Source organism: Bos taurus, chromosome 16 (assembly GCF_002263795.3).
Source record: "Bos taurus isolate L1 Dominette 01449 registration number 42190680 breed Hereford chromosome 16, ARS-UCD2.0, whole genome shotgun sequence".
Taxonomy (NCBI): domain Eukaryota; kingdom Metazoa; phylum Chordata; class Mammalia; order Artiodactyla; family Bovidae; genus Bos; species Bos taurus.
In genome coordinates, this window is record NC_037343.1 from 41,859,308 (window position 1) to 41,872,808 (window position 13,501).

The 13,501-nt window shown below is 43.0% G+C and overlaps 1 protein-coding gene across 4 annotated transcripts in view; it reads right to left on the reverse strand.

The window, feature by feature from the left end:
• The window catches only part of CLCN6 (chloride voltage-gated channel 6), a 30,816-nt gene extending 17,478 nt beyond the window's left edge, over positions 1-13,338 (reverse strand). For 3 of the 4 annotated variants that reach the window (XR_001502066.3, XM_059875397.1, XM_059875398.1), the window contains exons 1-6: positions 13,220-13,338; positions 12,373-12,432; positions 6,320-6,385; positions 5,576-5,641; positions 2,887-2,953; positions 738-844 (exon numbers count right to left, since the gene is read on the reverse strand). Coding sequence is in view for 3 of the 4 variants with exons in the window: in XM_059875397.1 (XP_059731380.1) it covers positions 738-844; positions 2,887-2,953; positions 5,576-5,641; positions 6,320-6,385; positions 12,373-12,432; positions 13,220-13,306 (453 nt within the window). In the remaining variant the exon portion in view is untranslated. The remainder of the gene's footprint in view (positions 1-737; positions 845-2,886; positions 2,954-5,575; positions 5,642-6,319; positions 6,386-12,372; positions 12,433-13,219) is intronic. The other variant, NM_001205870.1, reaches the window with a different exon arrangement.
• Positions 13,339-13,501: the final 163 nt, after the last annotated feature.

Consider the following 13,501-nt stretch of genomic DNA (forward strand, 5'->3'; position numbering starts at 1 on the left):
TCTGTTGTCCCCTTCTCCTCCTGCCCTCAATCTTTCCCAGCATCAGGGTCTTTTCAAATGAGTCAGCTCTTCGCATCAGGTAGCCAAATGCCGCCCTTCATTTCCGGAGACTCTTACCTCATTTGTCTAAGCTGGGTATTGGTCACTTTTAAAGTTCTTTAAGGTTTAAAGCCGGAGAAGGCAATGGCACCCCACTCCAGTACTTTTGCCTAGAAAATCCACGGATGGAGGAGCCTGGTAGGCTGTAGTCCATGGGGTCGCTAGAGTCGGACATGACTGAGCGACTTCACTTTCACTTTTCACTTTCATGCATTGGAGAAGGAAATGGCAACCCACTCCAGTGTTCTTGCTTGGAGAATCCCAGGGACGGGAAAGCCTGGTGGGCTGCCGTCTATGGGGTCGCACAGAGTCGGACACGACTGACGCGACTTAGCAGCAGCAGCAGCAAGGTTTAAAGCATTTGTTATTCTAAGGTGTTTTCACAATTCCCCAGGTGTTTCTTCTAATGTGCTGTCAAGGTTGAGAGGCAACCTCCTAGTCCAGATTGTTCCCCTTTAATCTCCCCAGAGGCTGAAACCACTTTCAGAAAACCTCTCTAAGTGAAAGAGAGATCACTTTTTCTACAAGACACTAAATCAGTGTCTTGACATTTCGGAAATGGAGATAGAGAAAAATGGACTCCCCAACAACCTCATGAGCAAGAAGACCCCCACTGCCTCACCCCCATCACACCTCACCTCAATTAGGACAAGAAGGCTTGCGAAAAAGACAAACGTCAAGTTGAAACCCAAGAGTTCCAGGAGGGACAGCGCGAGACAGCCTTTCTGGCTGCACTCCTCCACCGCTGCAGAAATGGGGTTAAGGAAAACGAGCCTGCCAGTAGGGGCGGTTCTGCCACCACTAAGTATGAAGCAGTTTTTCTTCCTCTGAAGCATGGGGGCTGCTTACTGCACATCTTCCTGTTTTCCACATATAAACTTCACAAAAACACAACTGTCTGAGATATCTTCTCATTGGTGTTTTCAGTCATTAAGTCATGTCTGACTCTTTCGCGACCCCATGGACTGTAGCCTGCTGGGCTCCTCTGTCCAAGGGATTTCCCAGGCAAGAATACTGGAGTGGGTCGCCATTTCTTTCTCCAGGGGATGTTCTCAACCCAGGGATAGAAACCGCGACTCTTGCATGGGCAGGCGTTGAGCCACCAGGGAAGCCTTTGTCTCCTACACTAGGAACCATTTTAAAATCATGAAATACTTCAAACATTACAAGATGTACAAACATCTGTACCCTCAGAGCCTTAACAAATCTCAGTGTTAAGCCACATCTGCTCCAGGTGCTTTTTGAAAATTCAAACACTAGATACCGTTCAAAACAGCAACAAAACCCCTTGTGTCTCCCTCCCTCTTTCATGGAAGAAACCCCTAAGGTGAACCCTTGCACATCCTCCCCGGAACACGTCCATGTGCATCCATACTGTTCTGAGTGTTTCTGAAATTAAAACAGTGGCGTTGCGGTTGATGCACCTTCTACCCTTGCTCTCTTTCCCTCAACACTTTTTGAGAATTAGCCATGTTGATCTAAAAGCTCTGGTTCATTTTAACTTCTATGTGAAATTACACCATCTAAATTACAACTGGCCCACTCTCCCATCTTGCTGTGACAGCAGTGTTCTGCAATCCCAGAGATGCAATGAACATCTCTGTGCATGTCTGAGGGCCACGCCTAGAACACAAACGCAGGAGTCAGGGACACACACCGTCCTGTGTATTTAACTTTCACTTCCCTGCTGGTGGTGAGGTAAGCGCTCTTCCACAGGAGTCAGGGACGCGCACCGTCCTGTGTATTTAACTTTCACTTCCCTGCTGGTGGTGAGGTAAGCGCTCTTCCACAGGTCATTTTCCTCTTCTGAGAACTGTCTGCTCACATCCTTTGTATGTTTTTCTACTGAGCTGTTTTCGGCTTTTTTCTTAATTGAGTTGCTGTTCTCCCTCTATTATGGATACTAATTATCTGTCTCTTAAATGCACAGAGAGTCACTTCTCCTAAGCTGTAAACTTGTTTTTCAGTTTGTTTATGGAGTTTTATTGTCTGAGTTTTTTTTTTTTGATGCGTGTATAAACAGAATGTTTACTTTGATGTCATCAAGTTTATTGATCTTCATGCCTTCTGGAGTTCTTAGAGATTACTCCCTGGTCTTGACGTTACACAGTCTCTTCAAGTTTTGTTTTGCCTATTTACATCTTTAATCCATCTGGAATTAATGTATAGTACAAAGTAAGAATCTAATTTTGTATTTTTCCAGATGGGTAACCAATCTCCCAGCATCTTTTATTAACAAACCTATCCTTTCTCACTGATTTATAATATCAACTCTGTCACTCACTGCATTGCTGTATGTGTGTGGGCCCATTTCTGCTTCTCTATTACTTTCCACTGGTCTAACTGGGTGTTCTTGTACCAATATGACACTGGGTTAATTACTATATCTTAAATTATGTAAATCTTGACATCTAGGACGGCCAGTCCCATCTGCTGTTCAAAGCTGTCTCAGATACTTTGGGCTCTTTATGATTCCACACAAATTTAGGAAGAGAATTATTTTCAAGTTCCATGAACAATTCTAGTGAGATTTTCCTTGGAACCACAATCAGTTCACAGACTGATAAGAAAAAACAGGTATCTGGGCTTCGTGTCTTACTACCATGACCATGAGCATCTTTCTATTCAAGTCTTCCTCTGTGTCCTTTGATAATAATGCAAAACTTTAATCACAAGTGGCCAATAAGTAGCTCTTCAAAGATCACGTCTGTAAACTCATTTCTGTATGGGAAAGCAGGGTGAGCAACCACACATGTTGGGGAACACTGTGACCCTTGTAAAGGATACATGCCTGCACCACACCAAACTTGAGCTGCGTGAAGAGCCGAGCAAAGAAGTCCACGAAGAGACCCACCTGGGAAGAGGACAAGAGCTGTCACCTGAGTTTCCACACTGTCATAGGCACTCCCCTGGAAACACAGCCCCCCACCCCCCACCGCTTGTTCTCCTTGGTCACATGCACCCATGCTACCAACAGGCCATGTGTGAACAGGCCTTTCCTTAGTCAAGGAGTGCCCCACCTGAGTCTGGTCCCACAGCCCTTCTGAGGACAAAAGAAGGGGTGTAGCTAAGTTGTCAGAAGGAGAGTTACAACACATAGGGATAAGAATAAAAAAAGAACCTCAGACCAAGGAAGACGGAGAGTGCTTAGAAATAGTACAGAGGCGTGTGAGGGCCTGCTCTGCTCTTCCCAAAGGTAGGGTCAAAAGGAGAAAGCCAAACACACTTTCAGTGATCCTTAGCTGGGTAAGTGTAGAAAACATTAGGGTATCAGAATATTACTTTGAAAGCCAGTACCTACTCAGGAGTAGTATATGGCTGTTGCACATGTTATTGTTCATTCACTAAGTTATGTCCGACTCTTTGCAACCACCTTGACTGCAGCATGCCAGGCTCCTGTCCTCCACTATCTCTCAGAGTTTGCTCAAGTTCTTGTCCATTGATGATGCCATCCAACCATCTCATCTCCTGTCACCCCCTTCTCCTTCTGCCCTCAATCTTTCCCAGCATCAGGATTTTTTCCAATGAGTTGGCTCTTTGCATCAGGCAGCCAAAGTATATTCAGGACTGATTTCCTTTAGGATTGACTGGTTTGATCTCCTTGTATTCCAAGGGACTCTCAAGAGTCTTCTCCAACACCACAATTCAAAAGCATTGATTCTTTGGCACTCTGTTATTACCATTTTATAAATCATGACTTCGATTTATAACCATTGTATAGCCAATGATTAGCCTGGTGAATAAGAGAAAACCACTCCTGTTCCACTAGCTCACTCTCTGAAGGGCATGCTCAGGACTTAACAGAGAACTGGGAAGACTTCTGACCATGTGAATTCAGGATCAAAGGCTTTGTGCCTTTAACTCTGGTCTTCCCACAAACCAGTGCTTGGGGGGCTTTTAAATATTGAAACAATAAACAGTGACAGATCAAAGGAGAAGAGAGCCAGCAGCAAGAGGAGATGGTTGCTACATTATTAAGGCAGGTCTGCTTTCAGACCTGCCTTAAGGCAGAACAGGAGGGTGTTCGGTAAAGTTGCTAGAGTTTGACACGACGGTTGCAGAAAGACTAACACCTATATGGCTAGTGACTATGCTTATTACAAGGTAATCTGCAACCAGGAAACTATAAAGCAAAATAAAACAATTAAATCAGCCCACGATTCCCCACAATGGCAGAACATTATCAAAGAGGCCTCCTGAATGCTATTAATCTTAAATAGTAAGATGTTCCTTCATCTCTGAATTTACTACAGTAAAAATCTGAAATTAAAACCTGTGGTCAGTTCCTATGGCTATGTTATGTTTAAATACGCATTTACACTTAATGAGTACGTTATCTAGAATTAAGTTTGAAACCTGTGGTTAATTCTAGAGAAAGGTGATGAACAGGCTACTGCTTAAGAATACATATACACTGTTACGGGCTAATGTTTGTGGTCTCCCCTGCCCACTCCCAAATTCATATGTTGAAATGCTAACCTCCTCTAATTAGGAGGTGGGGGGGGGCCTCTGTAGGTAATTAGGTCATGAATAGCATTAGTGTGCTTATAAAAGAGACCCCAGAGAGCTCCCTTGCCTCTCCTGCCACCTGAAGACACAGCAAAAAGACGGCCATATGTGAATGACGAATTGGGCCCTCACCAGACACCAGATCAACAGACATTTGATCTGAAATGCCTGGACATTTCAGACCCCAGAACTATGAAAAGTAAATGCCTGTTGTTTAAACCCCTCAGTCCACAGTACTTTTGCTATAGCAGTCTGTATGGATGAAGACAATCCCCTTTTCTAACAATGTATTGTCAGAAAATCAGATTTGACATTTATCATTTGGATTGTCTACTAACTCTTCCAGCTTCTCTGCTCCGGGTTGAAGCACGGTGAGTCAGCAGTTATGGTTCCAGACTTTTGCTATGACAATCTTTGGCAATATTTCATGATTTCTTCTTGTCTGGGATTCATCTGTGAATGTGCTGACGCAGAACCCTGTGCACTCAGGCGTATTCCTCTACCCACAACTGCCAGCTCTACCTTCTAGGTAAAATGAGCAGTGTTCAGGGAAGAGGGATGGCGTAATGAGTTCATGGAGATCCGCGATGTCCTATTTACTGGCATGCTGTGCTCGAGCAAAGAGCATAATAGCCACACTTTCGTTCTCATCATGTTGCTTTCTCCCTGCACAGTGACTTCAGCATCCACTAAGCACTCTCCCTACTCTGCCATCTACCTAATGGGACCACATAACAAAGGACAGGTCTTGAGCAAGACTTCAAGTGCTTTAAAGGACATCAGTGTTGCATGGCTCACTTTCATTTCAGAAATTGAAAAGTATAAAAAAAGTATCAGGATTATACTTAAAAAAGAAAGAAAGAAAAAAGGCATTCTCTGTTAGAAGGACAAATGACTTATCTGCCAGACTGGCACATGCCCTCTGCCCTCTGCTGCCCCTTGGCCCACAATCTCCTCGCCTGCTCACCAGACCGGTGCAGACTCCAATGGCAAACACCATCATCCACTTGACTGCCTCATACTTGCGACCTTTCTGTTCACAAAGGAAAAGAATGACTCAGGATTATGATGGCAGCAACGGGGAACTACATCTTAGGCAACCAGTTTCAGACTAAATTCCACATGGACAGCAAGCACAGAGATGATGTCTGGTGTGGTAGGGAAGCTTTACAATGCAAGAATGAAGAACGCGAAGGGCCAGGCCAGGTGCACTGACAGTGGACATGCTGGCTGGCAGGTTGAAGGACTAAGGAATTAATAGATTTAATTTAGTTAATAGATGGTATTAATAAATATCCCATGAAAAGGGTTAAGAGTCCAAAGGTTAAGGAAATCACTAAAGTATTTAGAACAAAAAAGAGGCTGTCCAAAAGAGACACAGATGTATAGAAAAGCCTTTTGGACTCTACAGGAGAAGGCGAGGGTTGAGAGAATAGCATTGAAATATGTATATTATCATATGTGAAACAGATCACCAGTCTAGGTTCGATGCATGAGACAGAGTGCTCAGGGGTGGGATGGGGAGGGAGGTGGGAGGGGGGTTCAGGATGGGGAACACATGTACACCCATGGCTGATTCATGTCAATGTATGGCAAAAACCACTACAATATTGTAAAGTAATTAGTCTCCAATTAAAATAAATAAATTAAAAAAAGAAAAAGAGGCTGTCATAAAACCTACTTGGTCCCAAAAGATCAATAAGGAACTCACCTTATTATCCATAGTCTCCAAAACTTCCAGATAAGGGTCATTGATACAGCGATCATAATCCAAACTCTGAAAGAGGGATGTGTGAGTAAAGAAAAAGTTATAAGCAGATAAGAAGAATTACCATAACCTAGAAAGGATAAACCTTCCAGTTCCCACCACTCAAAGCACTGATGGCCAGAGCAGCACTCAGGAAGGGCTTGTTAGAAACACAGACTCTTGGACGCCCTCAGGTCCTTCTTAATCAAAATCACTTACATGGACGTTTCAGCAGCACCCCTGTAGGTGAATATGCTTTAGGAAGTTTTAAACTACATATTTTTAAGTGCCCTGTTTCTGCCAAACACTAAAGTCCTCATGCCCTCACTGGTGTTACCCAACTTACTCCATTAATGAACAAATGCTTCCATTAACCAGAACCAAATTAATTTAGCAAGTCTAATTTTAAGTATCTTCTGCAGTTAGGATCTGTGAAAAAGAGGTGAGTCACGAGACAAACGTGGAGACTGTTTTAAAAAAAACAACTTCCAGTTTATGTTAGAAGAGGCACAGATCCAGCCTGGCTCCTAAAACAGTTCCTTAAACTTCACGGAACACAGCAGTTTCGCAAACAATCTGCAGGTGTGCCAGGGACATTTCTGAGGAACAATTCAAAGGAAGTGATTTTATTTCTACATCATGCACAAGCAGTAGCAGTCTGGCACCAAAGGAAAACAGTCTGCTGTGTGCTCTCTCCCCATAACCTGTTGCTACCTACACATCAGCTAGTGAACAAACTTGGGACACTGGCCTGGTGGCCACACTCCCACACAGGAGTTCAGAGTCAGCCGCTAAACAAACGCAGGTGTGACATGTGATAGTTCATTCCATTTCTGTGACTACCCAAAGTCCAAATTCCTTTTCTAAAAGGGTCCTGGAGTAGCAGCAGGTGACTGATCAAATCAACTTTTATCCACCCAATATGCAAGACTATGTAGTCATAGGGCTTCCCAGGTGGTACTAGTGGTAAAGAACCTGCCTGCCAATACAGGGGACGTAAGAGACTCGGGTTGGGAAGATCCCCTGCAGGAGGGCATGGCAACCCACTTCAGTGTTCTTGCCTGGAGAATCCCATGGACAGAGGAGTCTGGCAGGCTACAGTCCATAGGGTTGCACAGAGTTGGACACGACTGAATAGACTTAGCACGCACACATTCATGTAGCCATTAAAAGAATTTGGACAGGTCTTCAAGGACAGATGTGGCCAATGTGCAAAGATTAAGTTAAAAAGGCAAGATGCAAAATAAATAAATAAAGGCAGATGTAGATTAAAAGGTGTAATAGCATCCTATTTTGATTAAACAAAGATTTGTATGTCAGCAAACAATAGAAAACGTTTGGGAAAACCGTTCACAATGGTTAACTCTGAGGTGGTATTTCAGTAGGCACTCACATCTGGATATTACTTAAAATTTTCCTGGCAAATATGGTGAACATTTTTTTATATTAAAACAAAATTGTCTGCCTGATTATAAAACAAAAAAAAACAATCAGGGGAAAAAAAAAAAAAACCAACCATTAAACAATATTTCTGCTGGGAAACTAGACCCATCAGTGAATGATTAAACATATGTGTATTTAGTGGTAATATATATACACATATATGGTTTACATACACACACACACACACACATATGCACACACATACAGTAGACCCTTGAACAACAAAGGGGTTAGGGGAAGCAACTTTCCACACAGGTAAAAATCCACATTTTGCTATTTCTTCCTCAAAAATGAAGAATTTGATAAATGGCTCAACCAAGGACAACAAGCTGAAATAATGTGGATAGAATCAGGACTCAACCCTAGTTCTTTAGATTCCACACACTGTGATCTCTAATGCAACACAAATTTTTCCCCACACTTAAAGATTTATAAAATGAAAATACAATATTTATTGGAAAAAACAAAAACAACAAACTTGCATGTAAGTGGACCTGAGCACTTTAAACTCATGTTGTTCAAGGGGTAACTGTATGTCCACACACATATACATATATATGTGTGTATGTATACACACACACACATTTTAATCAATTAAGTGACATCACATTCTAGGAACAAATGGGAAAAAATTAACATGTTGAAAAATATGATATCCTTCATGCCCAATATGTATAAAAATCACTAGCAATTATTTGCTTGATGGTTCTAATAATGCTTAGGCTCCATAAACATTGAGAAGGTTTGCAGACATCCACAACAGGCAAAGGTATAGCCACAGAAAGTAGATTAGTGCTTGCCTACGGTCAGGGGCAAGAAGAGTGGGCGGTGACTGCTAACAGGTGCATGTTTTCTCTCCGGGTGATGAAAATATTCTGAAATTGATTTGATGATAGTTGTGCAACTCTGTGAATATACTAAAAACCACTGCATGTACAATTTAAATGGGTAAATTGTATAGAATGTGAATTATAGCTCAATAAGGCTATTAAAAGGGGCATTTAGAAAGAACTGTAATACAAGAACACCAAACTTTTTTTTTTAAGCTTTGAAAATTTGACATTTGGTAAACATGTACCCATGAACTATATGATCTATTATTAAAACCAGATAATTACTTCTCCTTTGTCATGACTAATTTTCTGTTATTTCTGCTGTATATGTTGCTCTTTGGTTTGGGAAACTAACAACTTCTTTAAAATAAAATTCTTTAAAAATAAAACTTGTATAGGTAGGCTGCAGGGCTGATGTCCATGGTTATGAGCAAACATGGCATTCGGCTACAGGGCACAAATGGGGACTGAGGTGTAGCCCAAATTCACTCAGGAAGGCATCTTACGGCCCACACAAAAAGCACCTTCGATGGGCCTTTAGCAGAGGTGTCGGCGTTGGAATGACTCAGAGAGGGGAGGCCTGTTAGAAATTCTAAGTCCTCAGCTCTAAGGGGGTGCCTTTTTCTACCTCAAAAGGGCACTATAGGTTCTGTGGCATGCAGAAAAACAATACTCCTTGGGAATGGTCTCATCCCACAAACAGGGAGTTGACATTATTCAAACCATCTATAATGAGAATGGATGTCAAACGGGGATTCTAACATCTTGTAAGATCCCCAACTTATTAAAGAAAAAGTCAAGTACATACAATGAACTTTTACTAAGGCAGGAACTGTGTGTGCTAGTCACTTGGTTGTGTCCAACTCTTTGTGAGCCCATGGACTGTAGCCTGCCAGGCTCCTCTATCCGTGGAATTCTCTAGGCCAAGAATACCAGGGTGGGTAGCCATTCCCTTCTCCAGGGGATCTTCCCAACCCAGGGATTGAACCCAGGTTTCCCGCATTGCAGGCGATTCTTTACCAGCTGAGCTACCAGGGAAGCCCACTAAGGCAGGAAGTAGCACATTTTATAAAGATCTTCAGCAAGAAGGGTTTTCTAGTTGATCCCTCATAAATAAAATCTGAGCTGACTTTTCTGAATCAATGCCTAACTAACTTGCTCTTACAGCAGATGCTCTCAAGAAGATGGTTAATTGAGAAATATTAATGACTCACACGGAAGAACATTAACCCATAAAATTTACACAAATATGCATATCAGGTGAGAGGAAATGCATTACTGACATGAGTGCAATTTAGCAAAAAGAGTGAAGGGAACAGAAGATCAATGGAGCAGACATGCAGTGTTGAGATCTCAGGAGGAGGATAAAGGCTGGGACAGTGTCAGTTGTAACCATTAGAATGATATCACCAGGTTCAAGGAGGGACGGCGAGGTGACAGCATGAAATGGATTATCATACTAATTCTTGCAAATCTTTCTACTGTGTACAAGCAAACACGTATTTAAGAATTATGGGACTTCCCTGATGGTCCAGGGACTAAGACTCCATGCTCCCAAAGCAGGGGGCCCAGGTTCCATCCCTGGTCAGGGAACTAGATCCCACATGCTGCAACTAAGAGTTTGCATGCCTTGACGAAGATTCAAGGTCCCGCTTGCTGCAACTAAGACCTGGCGCAGCCAAATAAAATAAATTTTTAAGAAGAAATATGAGACAATACATCATTGGATATAGTGCTTTTTGATTGATTAAAAGCACTCACATCAGAGTAACACATTATGCCACTGCGGTACAGTTGGCAAATTTTAGACTCTTAAAATTATTTTGTTAAGTCAATTGCAAGGGGAAAAAAAAAAGATGAAACAAAACAAAACAAAGATGAAGGTGGAATCTACTTCATCTCAAACCTATTTGACTTAAAAGATGTATCAAGTGCAAGGTTAGGACCTTACTTGGAACCCAACTCAAACAAACTATGAAAAAGTACTTATGACATTTATAAGACAACTAGAAAACCCAAACACTGGTTGTTTGACATCAAGGACTTACTGTGAATTTCTCAGGTGTGAAAATGGCACTGGCTTATGATAGGAAAAAAAGTGTCCTTACCCACTAGAGACTCGAACTGAATTATTTATGGGTGAAATGATATGATGCATAGACTTTCCTTCAAGATAATAGGGGACCGGTGAAGCGGATGGGCACACACATGCAACACGGTCAGGCACGACTGAACGATGCTGTGTGACGAGTACAGGGGGTTTTCAGTGTACTATTCTGCCCATTTGTCTACATTTATGATCTGTAGCTTCTCATGGAACTTAAAAAAAGTTCCATGAGAAGCTACTAATCATAATAGATACACTAAATTCTACAGCAAGAGTACATAAGATATTAGAAAGAAAATTAGTCTGGGTATGTTACTGCTCTAGAATATTGAATTTTTAAAGTACATGGTATTATTTTTTTTTTAAGTCATTAAGTATAGACACGATTAATCTCACTTTGGGAATTAGTTCTAAGAAAGCAATTAAAGATAAACAAGAAAGGATGGTCACCACCATGCAATTCATAACACAGAAAAGACAGATAAAAAACATTATCTTATTTCATAGATAATGAAATACTATTTCCCCATTTAAAAATGAATTACAGAAAAGTATCTATTGATAAACAAAAATTTGTTATCAACTGGGAGGGAAAACCATGTTAAAATAGTGTATTTAGTAAAATTTCACTTTGTTATTTAAAAGAAGGCACGGAAAAGGACGTTTAATAAAATGAACAGTCATCTTTTCATGAACAGGATTGTAGATTTTTCCCTAGCTTCTTTTTGCAAATCATATGAAAATCCTCTATCACAACCATGGCTTGTTTTTGCCATTTCAAAAGTCACAGAAATGTCACTATAAGCTGACTAAATAATAAAAGGTATACTCTAGCAGCACTGGCCTTCGGAGAAGGCAATGGCACCCCACTCCAGTACTCTTGCCTGGAAAATCCCATGGATGGAGGAGCCTGGTAGGCTGCGGTCAATGGGGTCGCTAAGAGTCAGACATGACTGAGCGACTTCACTTTCACTTTTCACTTTCATGCACTGGAGAAGGAAATGGCAACCCACTCCAGTGTTCTCGCCTAGAGAATCCCAGGGACAGGGCAGCCTGGTGGGCTGCCGTCTATGGGGTCGCACAGAGTCGGACATGACTGCAGCGACTTAGCAGCAGCAGCAGCACTGGCCCTACTGCTCCCCACCACACAAAACACACACACACACTCTCTCTCTCTGAGTCCCGTGCATGAAGTCAGGAACTATAACCAAGAACTGACAATTCCGAGAGAAGCTGCTTGGGCAGGAAACAATCATCTGAAAACTCAGTTCTCTTAGAAGAAAAGCAAGGCTTCCTGGCTCACACATGTTTACAAGCAAATGCTGTCAGTGGCTTTGACTCTGGGTCTCTACAAGTTACAAAAGCAAACAGTCTAATGGCAAACACATGCTCTAACCAGGTTAAGGTGCAATAGACTGATGAAAGCCTGGAGACACACTCAGACCCTGCTTTGAAGCTAAGGTGAAAAAAGGGCTTCTTAAACAGCCCATTCTGACAAAGAAGTTATCTCTTACCTACTCACTCCCTGGGAGAGAAGGTCACAGAGCATCTCTGGTTGGAATCCCAATGCTTAAGTCTGAAGTGAGCTGGTCATTCACTTCTTCTGTTACCCAGACAGCATCTAAGAATCTTACCTCATAGTCTTTCCTTGGAAGGATCTCATCCTCCTCCTCCTGTGTTTCTCCAAGGATGGTCTAGAAAACCAAATACAGAGCAGGGAGACCCTTTCAATGTTTTTAAAAGTGGAAAGAGACAGAAGGATTTGCTGAAACCAGCTACTAATTTCTAAATCCTCTGTAGCCATTATCATCAAATGGGAACACCTAAAACAAACAAACAAAAACATTTTGGGATGGGGGTGATGTGGTGAGGGTATACAGTCATCAGCTGAGCTCTTCACGCCTACCATACATTCTTCAAATCACCACTCATCTTCAGGACACTTCAAAGATGTCACCTGCCAGCTTAAGAGGGAAAGAATTCAGGTTCCTTCTGACAACACGTGGAGTCTTACATCAGGAGAGACTTGTCAACTCTGAGGATACAACTCAAGTTTTCCCAGGGTGCTTTGCAGAGGGAAGCTGGATTATCAGTGACCCAGAAAGGGTGAAGGATACAGTGACAGAGCGCTGGAAAAACTAAGCCAGCGGCATGATATGCAAAGTCCAGTGAAGGGGCTCATTCTGAAAATGCTCGTTTCATTCAAAACTCCTTTTAGGTGGAAACTAAAAAATTAATATGGATGAGATTGACTGGAGCTGGCCTAGATCTTCCCTCAGATTCCAGGGAGGGCTTATGAGAAAAGACCCCAGACTTGGGCACGTGAAGTCGTGCAGATGCTTCGAGAGCCCGGCGTGAGGAGCCCAGGCCCCACCCGCGGCCACCTGCGGGCCTAGCTCGACCCGGCCCCACCCCCGGCAACGCCTCTTGCAGTCCCTTAGCAACCGCCCCCTCCCCAGCCCGACTCCACCCGCTCCTTACCAGCTCCTCCGGGGTGCGGGTCTCACGGTCACCGCAGCAGCAACACCACCTGCAGCAGCAGCACAGGGACCCCCTGCATCCCGCCATCTTCCTCCTTTACTGCCACTCTGGACCCCTCTGCCAACCCCCCTCCCACCCAGGATCCGCGCCTCACGTGACTGGTCCCGGGAGTGTCACGTGGCCCTCTCGAGCTTGAGGATGGAGACGGGGAGTGGCTGCAGACGGGTGGGGCGAGGGCTCGCGTCACATGACGGCGGAGGGCCGGCTTCCAACGAGACTTCT